Below are 19325 nucleotides of genomic sequence, written 5' to 3'. Positions count from 1 at the left end.
TACCTCAAAATGAACATATACAAAATATTTAGAGTCTTAAGAGATGGGTTAACCATTTGTGACCCAGGAGCATTCTCACATTCCCTTAAGCCTTGAGCTTCTCATGTGTTCTCTCTTAGTGAATGGAATGATCATGAACCAAATCAACCAATCCAGAAACCAAAGATGTATCATATTATATTCCCACTAATTTTAATTAGGCATTAAATATCTTATTGATTCTGTCTCCTAAATGTTGAATCTATTGATTCTTGATGTTTCTATTTTTATTACTGTAATTTATATCTCATCCCCTCTTTACCTGCTAATGTGGTCTCCTGTCCTTCTTTAACTCATTGTTATCAAAATGAACTTTAAAATATGCAAATGCCATGTTACTTTTCCTACTTTAATGGCTACTTCTTGTTTCAGAATAACATTAAAATTTCTTTGAACAATATATATGTTCTGTTTGCTTCCCATCTCTCTCATCTTGTTGCTTCCTTTACTTCCCCCTCTTCCTTCCTTCCTTCCCGTCTCCCTCCCTCATTCCTTCTACCAACTCCATCTCTATTTTTCCCAACTACACAGCATACTTAGAGTTTCTTGAGCATGCTGTACTCTCTCATGACTCCATGCCTTATTTTTATCTGGAATGCCTTTCTTCACCTTGAACAACTAATAAATCCTGCTTATCCTTCAAGATTCATTTTAGTAGTGTTTCTTCTCTGAGGCCATCCTTTAATCTTAGAGTACAATTAATCCTGTTTTCCTGTGTCTTTTCACTGGATTATATGTATGCTTTTATTACAGAAATATTTACTCTGTAATTGAAATATATAAGTTTGTTTTTCATTATGCTTTTTTTTTTACATATCTGTCAGTAAGGTCTTTGAGGGCAAAATTTATGTTTATTTTTTGATGTAGGCATCTAGCATACAGCTTGGCACAGAGTAAATCCTCAGTACATGTAAGCTGAGTAAATAATGAATGAAATCAGTGTCTCAGAGACATTTAAAGTGCGGGCCAAAGTATGGGCATGACTGAAAGACCCATCCATTTTGTCTTGGGCAGAGAAACTCATTATTCTTATTTTTTTAATATATATTTTTTAGTTGTAGTTAGATAATACCTTTATTTGTATGTGGTGCTGAGGATCGAACCCAGTGCCTCACACGTGCTAGGCGAGCACTCCACCACTAAGCCACAATCCCAGCCCTCATTCTTCTTTTAAAACAAAAGTATATTGAGTTACTGTATTGGGGGAGGTGAAGACAGGCTTATTCTTTCCTTAGACCTTTTGAAAGTTTTACAAAGAAAACTCATACTTTAAGGAAGCAGTCATGATTTTATGTGATTTTATTTTATCTCAGGGGGTATCCTAGAGATCCTGAATACTATATTGATTACTCAGGATCAGGCTTTAAATAACATTTAGGAGAAAGGAAGCCTTCTCAACGGTAGTATTTTAATAGACTCTAACCTCAAGAAAGACAAGCAAACTTCAAAGAAAAAAACCTAAAAAGGTATCTGACAGTCCATTGTAGATGGGAAAATCACTGAATGACGCACACATGATAGTGAGTATTCACGACTTTCCAATTCAAGGACTTAAAAGCTTCATGGTTCACAGAAGACCTGTGGGACTGCTATAGAGGGAAGGAGGAAGAGGGCTATAGAGGGAAGGAGGAAGAGGAAGTTGAGAGTCTCAGGCAGGGCTCCAGAATCTCCTATCTCACTTTTTAGTCAGAGCAGTTTCTCTTTTAATTTGGTTCATATATTGTACTACTACCTAATATTTTGTTTGACTAATTTGGATGCTAAAAATATAAAACATTGATAACCACTGGTAGTGATCATGGACATATATTACTTGGACATAATGGTTTTATCTAAGCTGACTCCAGCTGTTTAAGTGGAGACTACTTACCTTACAATTCCTGTCTCTCTTTGCTGTCAAGCTGGAAGAGCTCATGGAGGCTGAAGATGCTCTCTCTGAAGCTAATGTGTTAAACAACTACAATGCTGAAGTATGGGCATACCTGGCTCTGGTCTGCCTCAAAGTGAGTATTCTTATTATTCTTATGCAATGCCTTTTAGGGAGCAGAGGTTAGGGGCAAAGTAATTGAGAGATAGAAGATGGCTATTAATGCATAATAGTTGTAGTTTAATGAGATCTAGATTTAGTCATTATTACCGGTGACAACGGAAAGGCCATCCTGAGAATCCTCTACTTGCAATGTATATAAAACTCATATATTCAAATGTGATTTTTCTAGTTAAGGGAGTTCTAAAAATGTGACCATTGTTCTGTTAGAACACAAACCAGATTAAGGATCCGTGAAGGAGATGCTCTGAGTCTTTCTGAATCATTTCTTCCTCTCAACCTATGGCTGAGGGTGCTTGTCCTTGATTCAAGGACAAGGTTGAAGAAGGTATTATGGGAGTTCTTGATAGGTACTTTACCTATTAAAAAAATAACTCTCCTAAAGTGAGACTTAAATAACTTGCACATTAGTCTAAGATCAAATTGGGAATAATGAGAGCCACCCTCAGTTTTTTTTTTTAACCTTTATTTATTTATTTTTATTTGGATCGAACCCAGTGCCTCACATGTACTAGGCAAGTGCTCTGCCACTGAGCTACAATTCCAGTTCCACCCTCAGTTTTTCAATGACCAATGACATGAAAGAGGGAATATTATAAGAGAAATGAATAAAATTAAAATGTAATTTGTATGTAAATTTTTATCACAGTATTTCCTGGTGGCTCAAAATGGGAAACATTTGTTTACTCCATCAGTGAATGAGTAAACAAAATGAGAATATTTACACAATATAGTACTACTCCATAATTACAGTGAAATTTTGATACGTATTAGCAATGTGGATGAGCCTCAAAAACATTAATGTAAATGAAAAAAGAAAGGTAAAAAGACTATATCTGTTATGATTCCATTAATTTGAAATTAGAAAAACTATATAAACAGTAAAAATAGATTAATGGTTGTCTGGAGGCAAGGGTGGGGTGAGAATGAGGACTATAAAATAGGCATGAAAAAACTTTTCTTTATTTTTATTTTATTCTTTGGTACCAGGGATTGAACCCAGGAGCACTGAACCATAGAGCCACAGCCCCAGCCCTTTTTGGTTTTTTGTTTTTTGAGGCAGGGTCTCACTAAATCCTTAGGGCCTTGGCTTTGAACTTGTGATCCTCCTGCAGCAATCTCCAGATCTGCTGGGATCATAGGTGTGCACCACCACAACAAATACATGAAGAACTTTTCAGGGTAACAGAAGTTTTTTAAAACTCGATCATGGCTGAGGTTGTGGCTCAGCACTAGAGCGCTTGCCTAACGTGCAAGGCCCTGGGTTTGGTCCTCAGCATCACATAAAAATCAGTAAAATAAAAGGTATTGTTAAAAAAACAAAAACAAAAAAAACACACAAACCTGGGCTGGGGTTGTGGCTCAGCGGTAGAGCGCTCACCTAGCACAGGCGGGACCCAAGTTCGATCCTCAGCACCACATAAAAATAAAGGCATTGTGTTGTGTCCATCTACACCTAAAAAATAAATATTAAAAAACAACAACAACAAAAACAGTAAAACTGGATCATGGTGATGGTTGAACAACTTACTAGACCTTGAAAGTAGTGAATTCTGTGGTATATAAAGTGTGCTTTAATGTAAGCCATTTTAAAAACACAATTTAGTCTCTGAAAATGAGGAGCAAGTAGATATTTAATAAACAGTGGTGGGGAAATTGGATCCTACCCATTTGAAAAAGAAATTAGTCTCTTATCTGACACCCCCCTACAAACACACACACACACACACGCACACGCACACACACAATTCCAGCTTGTTTAAAGACCCAAATCTTAAAAGCAAAACCTGTTGAATTGTAACATCATGAGGAAAACAATGGAAATCACATAATAAGCACTGTAAAATGTTGCAATTACTAACAAAATGGCATAAATTCTAGGAGGAACAAATGACTCATGAGCTTTCAGGAAAAAAAAAATGAGAGGCCAAATTGTTTCTAAAAATTTCCTGGGCTAAAAGAGAGATTTTAAAAAATATTGGCCTTTACTTACCACTTTTTATTTTTCTGCTTCCCCTTTGAATTCAGTTTCTTAACTAGGAAGGTATAATCCTCTCGTTAGGTAGAAACATTTGGAGAAATGTATTTTTCTCACCACGTGTATGACATGTCATCATCACCAGCTGCTGAACTTTTTTCAGGCTGGACGGCAACTGGAAGCAGAGCAGGCTTACAAGTACACACTAAAGGTACGATGCATATACCTCTGTCATTTTGCCTGCACCATGCTGAGGTTGGGAAACAAGGAGGAAGGTGCTGATTTAATTCAGGACTTTAGAGCATTTCATGATGTGAATATTTTTAGAGAGATTTTTCTTATTGTCTTTGCCATCATCATGGGGCTGCTAGGTTTTTACCCGTAACCTACATGTTGTCTAGGTGTCTACCATGCGGCCAGCGCAATGGTTTCATTAATGAGGTTCTTGGCATAAAAGTTAGCTAGTGAGATCGAAATAAACACACAGACTCAGTTACCTTTTTCTATGACCAGGTCCGAGACGGCTCCCCTCTCTGGTTCCCTCCTCTAACCGCCCGGCAGGGCAGCAAGGATTACTCAGGGCTAGCAGGAGAGAGAGAGAGAGAGCACGCCAGGGAGTAGCCTTTTATTGGGGAACAAGAAATTCAGGGGATAATTCCATCCAATGAAGGTTGAAGGGGGGGGCCGTACTCCAAGGTCAGGGTCAGCGATTGGGCCTCCGGGGTCAGTGGTCAGTTACACCCCCACACGGACAGGTTCTCTCAACAGGAGAGGGCTGGGAAAGCTCCGACACAGCCAGAGCGCCTCAGACCCTAACCGGGAGTCACCCAGTCACGTGTGAGAATGGCTCCCGACATAGGTGATCTTTTTTTCCACTGTTTTAGAATATAGCTTAATGGGAGAAAAGAAACAAGGAACCCCACACTATAGCTATTTTACCTCCAGGGCTTGTTTAGGTATTCCACCCAATGACATTAGCTTACATTGGCCATAGTCAGTCATCTGACTACCTCCAGCTGCCAAGGAAGCAGGAATGTGATTTTTGAACTGATTAGTATTGCTGCCCTGGGAAGAAATTAAGATTTTGCTAGTAAGAGAAGGTTATTCAGCAGGTTACTAGATGGCTTTCTTACATACCTAGATTCTAAAATTAAATTCAGATATAATTTAAGTCTGTGATTCATGTATCTCTGACTACTTCCTGTTAATTGCCAGATGGGAATATACATATTAGCAAGAGATGTTGGTAATAATGTGAACAATTTTAAAAATAAACTTTAATAAAGTGACCTTAAAAAAATGTACAATGCATTTTGAGAAAGTAAAGGTACCCATATAAACAAAATAAGGCTCTAAAGTATTTTAATAGAGCTTCCATTGAAATAAATATAGGAAAAGCCAATCCCATCCCTGGGGACTTTGCTCTTTAGCTGTGGCCCCATAAATGAGGGGTCATCTTCAAAGATACTTAGGCGTATCAGATATAACCTGTGTACTTCCCTTCCTTGTTCCTGTAGCTGAAACTGAAAGATGAGGCTCTACTTGCAGAAATCCACACAGTACAGGAGATGGTTGGCTTCGGAAATCCATCTTTCTGACATCCTTAAAACTGAAGAATTTTCTGTATGGGACTCTGAGCTCCTTTCCTTTCCAGAGAAAGTTTCACCATATGAAGCCTAGAGCTGGAGAACCAAAGAATGTTTGTTTTCAATGAAGAGAAACTCATTCATTTATTTCCATTGGCTGTTACTGGATGTTTTACTAATCGATAGTAAACTGGATCATAATAAAAATGTAAACAAGAGACAGACAATTCATCAGTGTGGTTCTGGAGGTAGGGTATACTAAACTATAAGTAGTATGTAATATATATATATATATCATACAAATGTATAAATCATTATATAATTTATGTATAGAAATTAAATTAAGGTACAGTGGAGTCACTGTTAGGTTTTCTGATGAAAGCTTCTGGGGTCACTATGGAAGAAGTCAGCTGCCAATGTCCATAGCCAGGTTCACGTACTGGAACTTGGAATTAAGCCATCATCTTGAAAAGTGGGCCTAAAAGACTCCTATGCTGGGTCAACTTACTAGAGCAAAGAGCATAGTAGTTGTGGCCAGGACCTTTGGAACCAATGATGAGCAAAGAAGCTTTGCTGCAGTCTGAGGTTCTAACTCCTAATGAACCAGGGGTATTTTCATGGATCTAAACCACAAGGTCTATGAAGACAACACCCTATAAGAAATGCCAAACTCTTCACTCAAAGATGACAAATCATACTCCACTTCTGCCTTCTTGGATCACAGTACAGCAAAAGCAGGAATAAAGGTTCTCCTAATATGATGTGACTGCCTCTGGGAGTGGGAAAAGAGTAAGAGGAAAAGTGAGAGGCAAATTAGTAAACAGAAAGATAAACTCTAGTCATCTGTAATACCACTCCTTGTCTCGGCCCAAACGCTGTCCTCTTTGCGAAGTCTCCTGAGACAATCCCGGCGTCGCCTTCTCGGCTTTCCTTTCTCTACTTACCCCCGCTTGGAGTACAGACCGCCCTTAGCTTTTCTGGTGCTCCCACCGACTCCCTACTAGACAGAGCTCCCTGAGGGGAGAGGACAGCACCCTTTTGTGTTTAGGGCGCCGCGGCACCACCAGGTGCTCAAAACACGTTTGCGGGATGTACGGGTTTGGGGAACACTTAGCCCTCTTCTGAACGTGACCGGCATTTTCCCCAGCTCCCCACTCCAGCGGGCACTCACCCCAGAGAGGGTCACACAGCCACTCCTAAGACGCCACCTAGAACGCCCCCGAAGGCCGCCCGGTGTAGCACCCTGGGAACAAGATGGGGGGAGAGCGGAAGAGGCGGGGCGAGGGGACGCCAGCTTCCGGGACCGCGGCGTTCGGGTTTGGGAAGCTCCCGGGCGTCCCAGCAGCTGGGCGCTGACTCTCCCAGTCGCCCTGCGACTTCACCTGCGGGTCTGTATCAGCAGCGGGACGATCCGAGGAGCTGCACGTGGACCCCACCATGGTCCACCTCAGTGAGTCATCGCGGCCCGCGGGACCTTCCGGGCGGTGGCGGGAGCTGGGGCGTCCAGGACTAGAGGCAGCAGCGCTCTCCTAGGCGCGCTGGATCAGCCACACAGCGTTACAGTTGACCCTCTGCTCAAATTTTCCTTCCAGAAACCCTCATCTCACTTTACAGATGAGGCAGTTAAGGGTACGACAAAGTCAAAGAGTTTGTAAATGGTAGGCCTTTTCGGAATGGATTTGGGGACGAGGCGAGCATTTCTGGCTGGAGCAGTGAAGGGATGTTTCACAAAGAGGATGGTATCTAAGCCACATTAACTAGAAAACATTGGGATTGAAGACATTTGAGTGGAAGAAGGGAATTATTCCTCTATCTCATTTTTGCCTGCTTTGTGCTCTCTGATCTTGTGTCTTAACCAATTATTTCTCTATAGCTACCCTCCTCTGCAAGGCCTATCATGGGGGCCATTTAACCATCCGCCTTGCTCTGAGTGGCTGCACCAATCGGCCCTTTTACCGTATTGTGGCTGCTCACAACAAATGTCCCAGGGATGGCCGTTTCGTGGAGCAGGTGGGCTCTTATGATCCACTGCCCAACTGTCATGGAGAAAAACTCGTTGCCCTCAACCTGGAAAGGATCCGGCATTGGATTGGCTGTGGAGCCCACCTCTCTAAGCCTATGGAGAAGCTTCTGGGTAACTCAGCTCTGGTCTTAACTCATTGGGGGGATTTTACACTGAAGTCAGTTCTAAGTTCTCATCATCTGAGATTGAAGAATGTTTTTCATTCCCTCCAGACTGCTCAGGATTGGAGTGGAAACTGAAGTTGTGATCTAATTGTCATTTGGAATCTGGAGATTCCTTTTATGGACTTCTTTATGAAGCCTTTATAAGTGGCTGGGATTTTATGCTAAAAATGGGAATAACATATCTCCAATGGCCATCTGTTAGTTTACCTTTTTTCAAGTAAGGAGAATAATGTTAGGAAACAGACATCATCCATGACTCCTTGCAGTAAATGGAGGGAGGAGGTTGGAGGAAGAGGAAGGAGAAAGTTTGGTAGGTGAGAGGCATTTACATTCATACTCTGGGTCTGAACTCAGACCTCAATTCTGTGAGGCAAACTTCTCAGGGAAACCTTGGCTTGTAGTCTATTATAATAAATGAATATCCTGTTGCTTTTAGGTCTTTCTGGTTTTTTCCCTCTGCATCCCATGGTGATCACAAATGCTGAGAGACTGCGAAGAAAACGGGCACGTGAACTTCTCTTAGCTTCACAGAAAACAGATACAGAGGCTATAGAAACAGAAGCAAGTTGACTTCAGTGAATATAACAGTGATTACAAAGTCAAGGTCCCCTAAAACACTTGTATGGAGCTCATAAATTTGTTGGGTTTGGAGGTCAATAAATGGAGTTTTCTAAGTTACCATATTCTTCTGGCCTAACTTAAGCGGAGCCCAGAGATTTGTTTTTGTGTAAGAACTGGGTCTAGATACCAAGCATTTTTGGATGTCATTTTGGGGAAAAACTGTAGCTGTGGGGAAGGTTGGACTTTGGGTTGTCCTTGGATCATTTGGGCAAATTTACAATTAAAGTTCAAAACTTTCCTGCTTCAAAAACTCCCAGCCAGAGTGACTTTACCTATTCAAATGTTTCCTTAATCATTCTTGATCATCCCACGAGAACATAGATCTCTTATTCTTTTTTTGTAACTGTAGATTGTTTTGCTTGACATGTAATTGTAACTTTACAAAGACAAATTGATCATGAAAATTGCCTTTGGGCTGTAATAGCCTACCTTTTAAGGATGAGAAATTAGAAGGAAGCTGATTTTGTAAAGCACCCCCAATGTACCTACCTGGAAAGTCCTGTTCAACATATGTTGTATGTATAGGGGAAAAAATAAATAAAGGTGGGATGCTTTTTAAAAGTCTACTAAGAAATTCAGTAATAGGATCATGTTTAGGTGTCATGAGTCTGGTAACATAAATGATTGATTACCAAAACAAAATATCACAGTATCTGTTCCCCAAGAGATGCAGAATTCCATAACTGTAAGCATAAATTACATGGTTTTAGTGCCTTCTGGATAATATATATTTCAAATTTTGGTATAAGACTGATACAGCCAGGTGTGTTGACACATGGCTATAATCCCAGGGGCTTGGGAGGCTGAGGCAGGAAGATTGCAAGTTCAAAGCGAACCTCAGCAACTTAGGCCCTAAGCAACTTAGCAAGACCCTGTCTCAAAAAAAAAAAAAGGGAGGGGGCTGAGGATGTGCCTTGGTGGCTAAGCACCCCTGGATTCAAATTCAATGCCTGGCACCAAGATAAGACCAAAAGAAAAAAAGAGACTGAGATACAGGAAATTAAAAAGTTTCTAAAACCCTATCAATATTCAAACATTCTCTGGGTTCTATATTCTGAGAACAATTAATGGTCATCTCAAATTCTAGAGTCTTGGAAACTCCCCTAGGATTGTTTTGGTTGGCTTCTACTTACTTTGAGAAGACTTTCAAGACATGACAGACAGGCAATGGACTTTATGTAGATTTGACCTGGGATCTGAGAAATGCTTTTGAAAACCCTGGCAACTCTGGATGTTTGAAAGATCAACGTGCCTTGGAAAGTTTGAGGCTTTGCAGGAACTTCTGGCAGAGGATTATGGGATTCTGGAAATTCCTGATTGTGAGGAGAACTGATGTGAAATGGGTTATTATTTTGAGCTCCACTGAGTTTCTTTCAACTCACTTTCCATTCTGGTTTATCCTTTGTCTGGACTAAGATCTGTATACACATATTTCTTGTGTGGGCTTATCTTGATTTCCAAAATTTTCTCCAGCCTTAGTCTTGCTTTGGATCTCCAAGCCTATATTTCACACATGTATTGGACGATAGCCCCAGCCACTCTGCTGTCCCCTCAAATCCAATATGCTCAAATTCCGCTGTGAACTTTACTAAGCATTAAAATAGTTTCTGCTTCAGCAGCTTCGGTCTTTACTAAAATGAGAGGTTGGGTCATCTTACCTCCTCCAGTGTATAATGTAACTCTGGAACAGTAAGATGATTGGGGTTGACATGAGTACTGTCAGATAAAGAGTTTCGTTTTTTAAAATACTAAGACTGGTATTTTGTGTTTTTATTCAAATAGTCTTTTGCTGCAGGGCTTGAAAGAAAGTACCCTGACACTACTTTACTGAATTATTTGGGAAAATACAAATTTACTTAACAGGTTGAGCCATGTGAAATTACTGAATCTGATACTGACCAGTTACCATTTAAAAAAAAAACTTTGACTTGTAAATACAACCTAATACACGGATATTCTTATCAGTGAAGAAGTGCCTGCTGGAACACTGGGAGCAACATAGGAGATAAAAGTTCCACAGCAAGAGGAGGGCCGGCTCTAGAGGATGTGGCGGACCCGTGACGGTTAGGACTCTCGCTCTAGAAAACCCAGGCTCCGGTTGCACTTCCGGGTCTGGTTTTTCCAAGGCCGGGGAAAACTTGGCCACGCCCTCTTTGCAGCGGCCGTAAAGTGAGTCTACTCGGCGCGGCCCCGCCCCTTCCGCGTGTTTTGTGACGCAGGCGCCCTGGGCTTTTTGAGCGGGAAAAGGAAGCCAGGCAAACTAAGTCAGGTGCCGCGGAAACTTGCTTCTTTCGCGGAGCCCTTCCGCTTCTCAGCATGGGGCTGTTGGCGCAATGCGAGCAGGTGTTCGGTACCACCGACCTTTACCGGGTGCTGGGCGTGCGGCGCGAGGCCTCAGACGGCGAGGTTCGACGCGGCTACCACAAAGTGTCCCTGCAGGTTCACCCTGACCGGGTGGACGAGGGAGACAAGAAAGACGCTACCCTCCGGTTCCAGGTACGTGTGACTACGCTGGGATTCAGTCTTTTGGGCTTCCAACCACTGCGAACCGCCTAGGGGAGGTGCGTGATCTTCACCTGGCGTTTTCTACCTTTATTTTTCGCGGTGTGGGTAAGGGCACGGGTGAGTTTTGGATGCTCTTTTCTCTCAGATCCTTGGGAGAGTTTATGCGGTTCTAAGTGACAAAGAGCAGAGAACAGTGTATGATGAGCAGGGAACAGTGGATGAGGACTCTACGATGCTCAACCAAGACCGCGACTGGGAGGCCTACTGGAGGTTACTCTTTAAAAAGGTAGGTGGGCTTTGAAGATTTCTTTGATTATTCCCATCACTTAATAAATAAACGTTCATTAAATGCCATGGGAGGCCTTTAATTTTGTGTTAATTTTGAAGAAACTGAGGCATTTAACACAACACACACTTAAGTAAACAGGCCTTTCATTTCATGCTGATACAATGTGATTGTGTGGCGAAGACTGGAGTGTGTGTTCAGGATGTATCTTACGTATTCAGTTGTGTATATGTTTATATGGTTTTCTTCCCATCTTTTTGGAAACTTCACTTAAATTTCTTTTCACTGGTTCCTAGTTTAGCAGTTGTGACTGATGGACTAGGGAGAACTCTGGAAAAAATCTTAGGCATGGGAAATTTGGTTACTTGCCACAATTTTGACTCAAAACACTGTTGTGTTTGCGAAGAAGCACTTAAATCTTCAGTTTTACTAGTATACCTTTTATTTAAAATAAGATTCTTGATATTACAGCCATCTCCTTTATCATCAGATATCTCTAGAGGACATTCAGGCTTTTGAAAAAACCTACAAAGGTTCCGAAGAAGAACTGGCTGATATTAAGCAGGCCTATCTGGACTTCAAGGGTGACATGGATCAGATCATGGAGTCTGTGCTTTGTGTGCAGTACACAGAGGAACCCAGGATAAGGAACATCATTCAGCAAGCTATTGACGCCAAAGAGGTCCCATCCTATAATGCCTTTGTTAAAGAGTCAAAACAAAAAATGAATGCAAGGAAAAGGAGGGTAAGAGTTTAAATGCTATTGATGGTTTGTATCTTAATTTCCTACAAATAGGATTTGAGAGTATTTATAACAATATTTAAAGACAAGGGTTAAGGTTGGGTTGGTCTATAGCTTTCATGTAATTATATGAGCATATCAGTTCAAGAAAAACCTTTATTTTGGTATGTGGTGCTCAACATGATTTTATTGCATGAATTGTTTAGTATCATCTTAGGGTGATACTGAAATATCTTTCATATGTGCCAATTCTTACGATTTTGCTGAAGCACTCATCAGATGAAGTGATATGGAGCCCAGGTGTGTAACATAGACGCAAGTCCTTACTTGGTTGATGAACAAGGAGAAGGATGCAAGAGATTGTGTCTTGTTAAAAAGTACAGGTTTCGGTGTGGTGTAGCTCAATGGTGGAGCACTTGATCCCTAGAACTACACACACACACACACACACACCAAAAAAAGAAAAAAAAAAAATTGGGTGCTGTGGTATCTGCCTGTTACTCAGGAGACTGAGGCAGGAGGATCACAACTTTGAGACCAGTCTGGGCAATTTAGTAAGACCCTGTCTCAAAATAAAAAAAGCTAGGAGTATACCTTAACTTGACATATGTAAGCCCCTGGGTCAATCTTCAGTACCCAATGGGGGAGGGGTACAGAGCAGAGTAGATTGCTTACCTCATAAATTTGTACAGCTAATGTATATATCGAAATTTTAAATAAAATTCACAATGCAGAAATGCAGGTTCTTGAGCCTTTTGGGGATTGATTCTTAAGTTGGATCTCATTTTTTTCAAATGAATAGTTTATTTTGATGAGGGTGTTTTTAATGGCCTTTGAGAAACACTTATTAAGAATAAGTATTATGGCCTGAGTATCTTTACACCCATATTAAACTGGGGTAGGGCCAGGGAATGATAGCAGAGGAAGGTGCTTAAGGATAGATGGAGTTTAGGGAGAGAGTGAATTTAGAGTAGCCATGTCTGCCTCTGGTCTTCTGGAAAAGTTACTTTGGACTCATATCAAAGTAATCATTTCTTTAGTTTGCCTTTCATAATTGTAGCACCATGGAGAGCCGACAATTAAAGATTTTAGATATTGGTGGGTACTTGAGGTTCCTTTTGTGTGGCTAACTCAGGTGTGTGAAAAGTTCTGCAGTTTCTAGGAACAAGATAACACGCAGGAAGAAAGCTGACCTTTTTATTTTGGTACAGATTTAAAGGGTCTGTTTTGTCTACATAAAAGGCCAGGGCCATTTCTGTTGAACTAGGCAGAGAAGTGGAAAGCATAAGAACATAATTGTTTTGCTTCATTGGCTACATCTGCTTAGAAGTAGGCTCACAGTTTGTCATTTTCCCAGGTGAAATTGAGTATACCTGTATTCAATAATAGGCCATTAGCTTGAGGAAAATCCTTAGAGTTTGAGGGGAAAATAACACAGTCCCTCCAGTAGATCAAGGTGAATTAATTTGTTGATATGCTGGGTCTGAGTCAAACAGAAAATGGTTTTGTTTTTGAGAGACTATCCAGTAAACTTGTGAGAGAGGGATGCTGAGAGAGAATTTGAATACAAGGAAACTATTTATTAACATAATAATCTAAACATCATCCCTAGTGTTAACAACATTCTTTGTTACTTGGAAAGTTGGGTGGAACCATTTATTGAGGTGTTCTGGAAAATTGGATAGTCAGCTTTGAAATCAATAAAGATGAAAACTAAATTTGTTAACGTTTCTTATGACTGCTCAGGAGAAATCATTTTAAACTAGAATTGTTCACCAGACTGTCCCTAGTCTCATTGAGTAAATTGAGCTTCCAGAGGAAAATCCCGAAGTACCTATAGCCTGGCATCCTTTTGAGAACATCTTTGGTTAAGTGACCTTTCCTGGCTCTCCCAGCATGTTTTCCTTTGTACCTGGGATTGAACTCAGGGATGCTTAACCACTTGAGCGACATCCCCTGCTCTCGTTTGTATTTAATTTTGAGACAGGGTCTCACTATGTTGCTGAGGCTGGCTTTGAACTTGTGATCCTCCTGCCTCGGCCTCCAGAGCCTCTGGGATTACAGGTATATTGCACCTGAAGTATGTTTTCCTTTCTATAACCATGTGGTTTATGATGGCAGGGTATTTGCTACTTCTAGCAAGTAGGAATGAGAAAAAACCAAATGCTTTTTTTGAGTTAGAGAATGTATTGCCTGATACCGGTGTTTGTTGTTATCTAGTGAATAACATTTATGTAATTTTACTCATTTTATCTGTTGATAAAATTCTCAAATCATCAAGGATGTCTTTTGAGAAAGAAAGTGTTACTGTAAGCATTTCCTGGTTGCCCTGAAGTCTCATGAGAGTTTCTGCTTCAGGCTCAAGAAGAAGCTAAAGAAGCAGAAATGAGCAGGAAGGAGTTGGGGCTTGATGAAGGAGTGGATAACTTGAAAGCACTCATTCAGGTAAACTTGGCAGATTTGTTCAGTTCTGACTCCTATCTTTAAAATAATTTTCAGAAGCATATTATGTGGTATCATATTTTGTTTTCTGCTTTTAAGACATAACTCTTACCATCATTGTCTAATGGTAGAACATTTCATCACTTTCTTTTTTTTTTTTTTTAATAGAGAGAGAGAGAGAGAGAGAGAATTCTTTTTTAATATTTATTTTTTAGTTCTCGGCTGACACAACATCTTTGTTGGTATGTGGTGCTGAGGATCGTACCTGGGCCGCACGCATGCCAGGTGTGCACGCTACCGCTTGAGCCATATCCCCAGCCCCCATTTCATCACTTTCTAAAAGAAACTCCATGTAGGGGCTGCAGTTGTGGCTCAGTGGTAGAGTGCTTGTGTGAGGCACTGGGTATAAAAAACCCAAACATTTAAAAAAGCTTTTTTTGTAGTTGTAGATGGACAGAATGCCTTTATTTTATGTATTTTTTATGTGGTGCTGAGGATCCAAACCCAGTGCCTCACGAATGCTAGGCAAGTGCTCTGCCACTGAGCTACAGCCCCAGCCCTAACATTCTTTAAAAAAAAAAAAGAAAAGAAACCCTGTGTAGTTCTGCCATTCCTTTTTGTCCCCAATTTCTAGTAACCATGAAATACTTTGGATAGTGTGGCATTTTGACAGCCTTGTTTTAACTTTTCAAACAGAGTAGGCAAAAGGATCGGCAAAAGGAAATGGACAATTTTCTGGCTCAGATGGAAGCAAAATACTGCAAACCTTCCAAAGGAGGAGGGAAAAGATCCGCTCTCAAGAAAGAAAAGAAATAATGGAATTTTTCTCTTCAAAGATCCTTAAGCTTTCATCAGTGCCACTGGAAGCAAGGTGTAGTCAACACTTAAAGGAAAAAGTTAACCTAACTCTTGAGAGAAGTTGTCTTTCCAGCCTAAATTACTTAGATTGACTAAACCAAGCAGAAATTTTGAAGCTGTTTTTAGTGTAACCTAGAAATTACCTGACACTGTGATATCCTCATGTGAAGGAATGTGATAGTGAAGTTGGGAGGGTGGTATACTTCTGATAGCACTTCTATGGCTCTTCATCCATATCTAGAATGTGGGTCTAAGGCTAAGGATATAGGTCAGTGGTATAACACTTGCGTCGCTGGGTTAATCCCCAGCACTGGAGAGGCGGGGGAAGAATGTGGATCTTTATGTAGTACTTTTAGTGATGTGCCTGTCTTTTAGACCTAGTTAGAACACTTACTTGCTGAGCAGCTGTCTTCCAAATAATTGGCCAGTTTGCTTTTGGTCTTAATGATCTTCAATATTAAGACCCTCTCTCCTTTTTTTTCCCCCTCCCTGAGGCAGGTTTTGTATTCCTATTCCTGAGGTATAGAAGAAGCAAGTACTCAGATTACTTCAAACATTTTGGGATTTTATATAAGATTAAATAAGTAAAAAATTAGTTTAGGGGCTTTTTAAATGATCCCCTATATCATTTAAATGTGATATAGATAAAATATGGTGTTTTGGATAAAGAAGAGGCCAAAAAAATAATCCTAGTTAGCATGACAATTGAAAGCCTGGTTTCTCTAGCATAAAGAGATATGTTATAGACCTGTCTGATTGCTGCTTGGTGTCCTTAGCTCCCTCTTCTGTACAAAATAAGATCTAAAGTTGTCAGATTCTATAAAAAAAAAAAATTGTATATATTTAATATAAAGTAAAAGAAAATTACACTGGTTTGAAGACACAAACACATAAGAATGAGGGAATTGGGCTAAATAACCTTCTGACTCTTAACTTTGAAAGGCAAGCCATATATGGATCCAGTGATTTGTTACAGGGCAGTCAGTGGACTGATTTGTGAAAACAATAGAAATATAAGTGAAAATTTGTACTGAGTTGGTGGTATGTATTCATTAGAATAGATGGATTTTTAAAAAGGACTGTTCAATTTAAAGTCTGATTTGTAGACTCATATTCAATATACCATATGCATAAAACAAACCTATTGCTATTGAACATTATATAATAATTTATCTAAAAGTAAGCAAATGACAGTTTTCAGTTTGATTACAAGCAAGTTAAAAAAAATACTCTTTTAATTGTATTAAAAATGTAATTCAGTGCAAGTCGTTTGAAGCGTCTATCCTCATGTGATAAAGTATTATGTTGATATAATTAGTCACCTCAAATTATGATTTTGAATTTATCCACTCTGAAAATTAACAATAAGATCTAACACTGGTAATGATAATTAAGGTAAGTTCAATGAAATTTAAATACATTTAAGCCATAGTTAAAACCACTACTGTATTTATGAGTACCCTCAGGAAAACATCCATGGTAAAATCTGAAGTATGCCAAGGTTCTTTTCTTCTGCTGTTAGGATATGTTTATATTGGGTCAATTTCTTAGTCCAAGTTTCTTAGATTCTTAAGGAATTTGTGCTTTGGTGGCTCAAAAATAGTTTCTATAAATTATTTAAAAAATAATGCTAACTTTTCTAGAGCTTCAGGAGAAAAGCTTGCAAGATAAGTTAAATATTTGGGAAAAAATAGAACCAGTAAAATACTTTAAGAAGAAAATTAGCATAAGTTGACATCACACAAGCAAGGTTGAGCTGTTCTAAAAAAATATGTGATATAATTGGTTATATGGGTTACTTTATACCAATGCTGAGGCCTTTAATTACTCAGCCCTTCCATTTCATTCTCATTAGAAATCTAATGAGAAAGCTTTAGGAATGATGTTTATTTTATGAGTAGCTCAGATTTTTTTGTAGCACTATCTCCTAAAAATGACAAAACTGAGTACAACTCTCAAGAAATTAATACAAGCTGAAATATTCTGAAGCCAGTGATATTGTTAATATCAAATCATTTGCTACTTATTGTTGTATATATAATCTCATAGAATCCTATAAATGTACTAATCCTTAACAGACAACATGAGCAGTGATTTGGGGGCAATTATTCATTTTTACATCTTTGGGGTACAGTCTTTACTGTCGAGTGGAATAGGTTAACTTACACTGAAAGACAATAATTGGAGATAGAAACATTACCCGTGTAGTCAGTCTTTTGGTGGGTAGTCTATTGTTTTTCTCAGTCAGTTTTACCAAAATAACTCTTTATGAAGATGGATTCTAGTTGATCTTGTATACATGCTCTCCATCATTTGATGGTCAAACACTGATTCTTGAAGTCTTCCCACATGTTTGCTGCAGCCTGATAGGTTCTTCTCATTTGCCTTATGGTCCCTGCCTGGTTTTAGAGATTGGTCCACCTCTGCTTTGAGGTTTTTGTAGAGGCATGCAAATGAGGACCTGTCAGACACAGATGACATCACAGAGTGATAGTAAATAGTCTAGATTTGGTAATGAAAATCTATATCCTAGGGCTTTTTGTTCCACTTATCAGATTTTAAATTTGGAGACTGGAATTAAGTAGTAAAGCATGTATTTACCAATAAATCCAAATTTAAATATTTTACTCCATTAAAAAAAAAAACCTGCATTTTTAAGAAATAAAAGCAGTCACCTAGTTGTGCTTAGGAACCCACTGATTAAAAAGATGTTTCACTCACCATTTTTAAATATTAAATTAGTTACATCTGTGGCTGAATGTAATAATTGTAGCTCAGGGGTAGCATTGCTTCTTTTGTAGGAGTCCAATGAAAGCATTTAAAGACTACCAAGCAATGGTATTAGTAGGAACTGGGCTAAAAGAAATCACTTGAACTACAAAAATGGCTTGATTAGTTTTTATTTTTACTTGCTGATTTATCATTAACAGGAAACATTTCAACTTGGATCAGTACTTCTAAATTTCAACTATGACAATGAGAATGACCCTGATTATAGTGAAGACTCCTATGAGAAATTAAAGACATCCTGAAATTTTCTCCCATGACTCCTTTGTTAATTTAATTTAGAGTATAATTTTGAGATAAGAGTTAATGAGATAAAATCAGACTCATCATATTCTGACATTTTAGAATTTCTTAATTTGGTCTAATATGTAAACTTTTACAAAGCAGTTTAATCCATAGGAATATGGATTTTTGCCTACATAATAAAACTCATGCTGTGTTCTTAAATAATGTTTTGAATGATATGAAAACGATTCATTTTAGGTTTAAAAAGATTACATAAAATAGTTTACTAGAGTAGTGAAAGGTTAATTTACATAATATGAAAAAAACAGAAATCTGGAACTTTTTGGCTTTGATCAATTGAACTATTTTTATTATACCTCATCTTCCAAAATGAATTTTAAGGGAATTTACAAAGATGTAGAAAAACTAAATACAAAAAAATCTGTAGAAAGGGAAGATAAGTGTAACATCCACACTGCAGCAAAAATAAAAGCTGCAGCCCCACCATACCTGCAGATCCCCTACTGGGTCGGGCTTGATGAGGGTACTCAAGTGCATGTGAACGATGATACTGCGTTTCTGGCTAAAAGAAAAGATGAGAGATATCTTACTATACAGCTTCTCCCAAAGGATAATACTGCAGCAGGTTTACAAGGGAAAATCTTGAAATAGACACCAATGCAAAAGGTGGCATGTGCCAACCTGTATTGAATTCCTATTAGGCAATCCCAAGCCATTTATTGACATGTAAAAGCAAAAAAACCACTGCACATTCTGTGCCTTTTATTAGTATGACTCTATATTATAAATCCCATGATTTAATATTTTAATTGGCTTCAAGGGAGTTTAATCTAACTTATCTATTGCATGCTAAGTTTTAAAACAATCTACTTTTTCAGCAATACTGAAATACCCATGAAGTTACCACACTGAACTGAACTTTACATTTTCTTTTTAGCTTTAGAAAACAACATTTCAGACATCTCAAGGAATTTAAATTTACATCTCAAGATGTAATTATA

At 39.0% G+C, this 19325-nt stretch overlaps 4 protein-coding genes and 1 long non-coding RNA gene across 10 annotated transcripts in view; 3 read left to right on the top strand and 2 right to left on the bottom strand.

Annotated features, from left to right (window-relative positions):
* Positions 1–6121, top strand: part of Cfap70 (cilia and flagella associated protein 70) — an 88234-nt gene extending 82113 nt beyond the window's left edge. For all 5 annotated transcript variants that reach the window (XM_076834230.1, XM_076834227.1, XM_076834229.1 and 2 more), the window contains 3 exons: positions 1941–2042; positions 4228–4275; positions 5582–6121. In XM_076834230.1, coding sequence (XP_076690345.1) covers positions 1941–2042; positions 4228–4275; positions 5582–5662 — 231 coding nt within the window. In that variant the 3' untranslated portion in view covers positions 5663–6121. The remainder of the gene's footprint in view (positions 1–1940; positions 2043–4227; positions 4276–5581) is intronic.
* On the bottom strand, positions 5315–6910 carry LOC143380998 (uncharacterized). Its single transcript, XR_013088773.1, has 2 exons — positions 6822–6910; positions 5315–5746 (listed from the first exon to the last, which is right to left on the bottom strand). It is a non-coding gene; the product is annotated as an uncharacterized LOC143380998 (long non-coding RNA).
* A 29-nt stretch (positions 6911–6939) lies between these two features.
* Mrps16 (mitochondrial ribosomal protein S16) lies at positions 6940–8520 on the top strand. The gene is made up of 3 exons (XM_076834232.1): positions 6940–7100; positions 7524–7784; positions 8274–8520. Exons 1-3 carry the CDS (start codon positions 7088–7090, stop codon positions 8405–8407), a joined length of 408 nt encoding a protein of 135 aa, XP_076690347.1. The 5' UTR covers positions 6940–7087; the 3' UTR covers positions 8408–8520.
* A 2158-nt stretch (positions 8521–10678) lies between these two features.
* On the top strand, positions 10679–18329 carry Dnajc9 (DnaJ heat shock protein family (Hsp40) member C9). 2 transcript variants are annotated; one of them, XR_013088804.1, is made up of 6 exons: positions 10679–10954; positions 11109–11249; positions 11740–11994; positions 14350–14436; positions 15130–15304; positions 18222–18329. XR_013088804.1 is itself a non-coding variant. In XM_076834916.1 (5 exons), exons 1-5 carry the CDS (start codon positions 10775–10777, stop codon positions 15247–15249), a joined length of 783 nt encoding a protein of 260 aa, XP_076691031.1. In that variant the 5' UTR covers positions 10679–10774; the 3' UTR covers positions 15250–18329. The 2 variants fall into 2 exon arrangements, 1 of the variants encoding a protein (XP_076691031.1); XM_076834916.1 differs by having other exon boundaries at positions 15130–18329.
* The window catches only part of Fam149b1 (family with sequence similarity 149 member B1), a 54971-nt gene continuing 50264 nt past the window's right edge, over positions 14619–19325 (bottom strand). Inside the window, 3 exon segments of the mRNA XM_076834915.1 lie at positions 14619–17728; positions 17730–17752; positions 18814–18886. Of these exon segments, the coding sequence (XP_076691030.1) occupies positions 17678–17728; positions 17730–17752; positions 18814–18886 (147 nt within the window). The 3' untranslated portion in view covers positions 14619–17677.

This window comes from Callospermophilus lateralis, chromosome 15, assembly GCF_048772815.1.
Source record: "Callospermophilus lateralis isolate mCalLat2 chromosome 15, mCalLat2.hap1, whole genome shotgun sequence".
Lineage (NCBI taxonomy): Eukaryota > Metazoa > Chordata > Mammalia > Rodentia > Sciuridae > Callospermophilus > Callospermophilus lateralis.
This window is presented reverse-complemented; position numbering and strand designations above follow the sequence as displayed.

Bases quoted from the DNA above. Each gene is read 5' to 3' on its own strand.
- Mrps16 (XM_076834232.1), top strand. The intron at 7,785-8,273 runs GTAACTCAGCTC...TGTTGCTTTTAG, and splicing joins GCCTATGGAGAAGCTTCTGG to GTCTTTCTGGTTTTTTCCCT.
- Dnajc9 (XM_076834916.1), top strand. From the start codon at position 10,775: ATGGGGCTGTTGGCGCAATGCGAGCAGGTGTTCGGTACCACCGACCTT. The intron at 10,955-11,108 runs GTACGTGTGACT...CTTTTCTCTCAG, and splicing joins ACGCTACCCTCCGGTTCCAG to ATCCTTGGGAGAGTTTATGC. The intron at 11,250-11,739 runs GTAGGTGGGCTT...CTTTATCATCAG, and splicing joins GGAGGTTACTCTTTAAAAAG to ATATCTCTAGAGGACATTCA.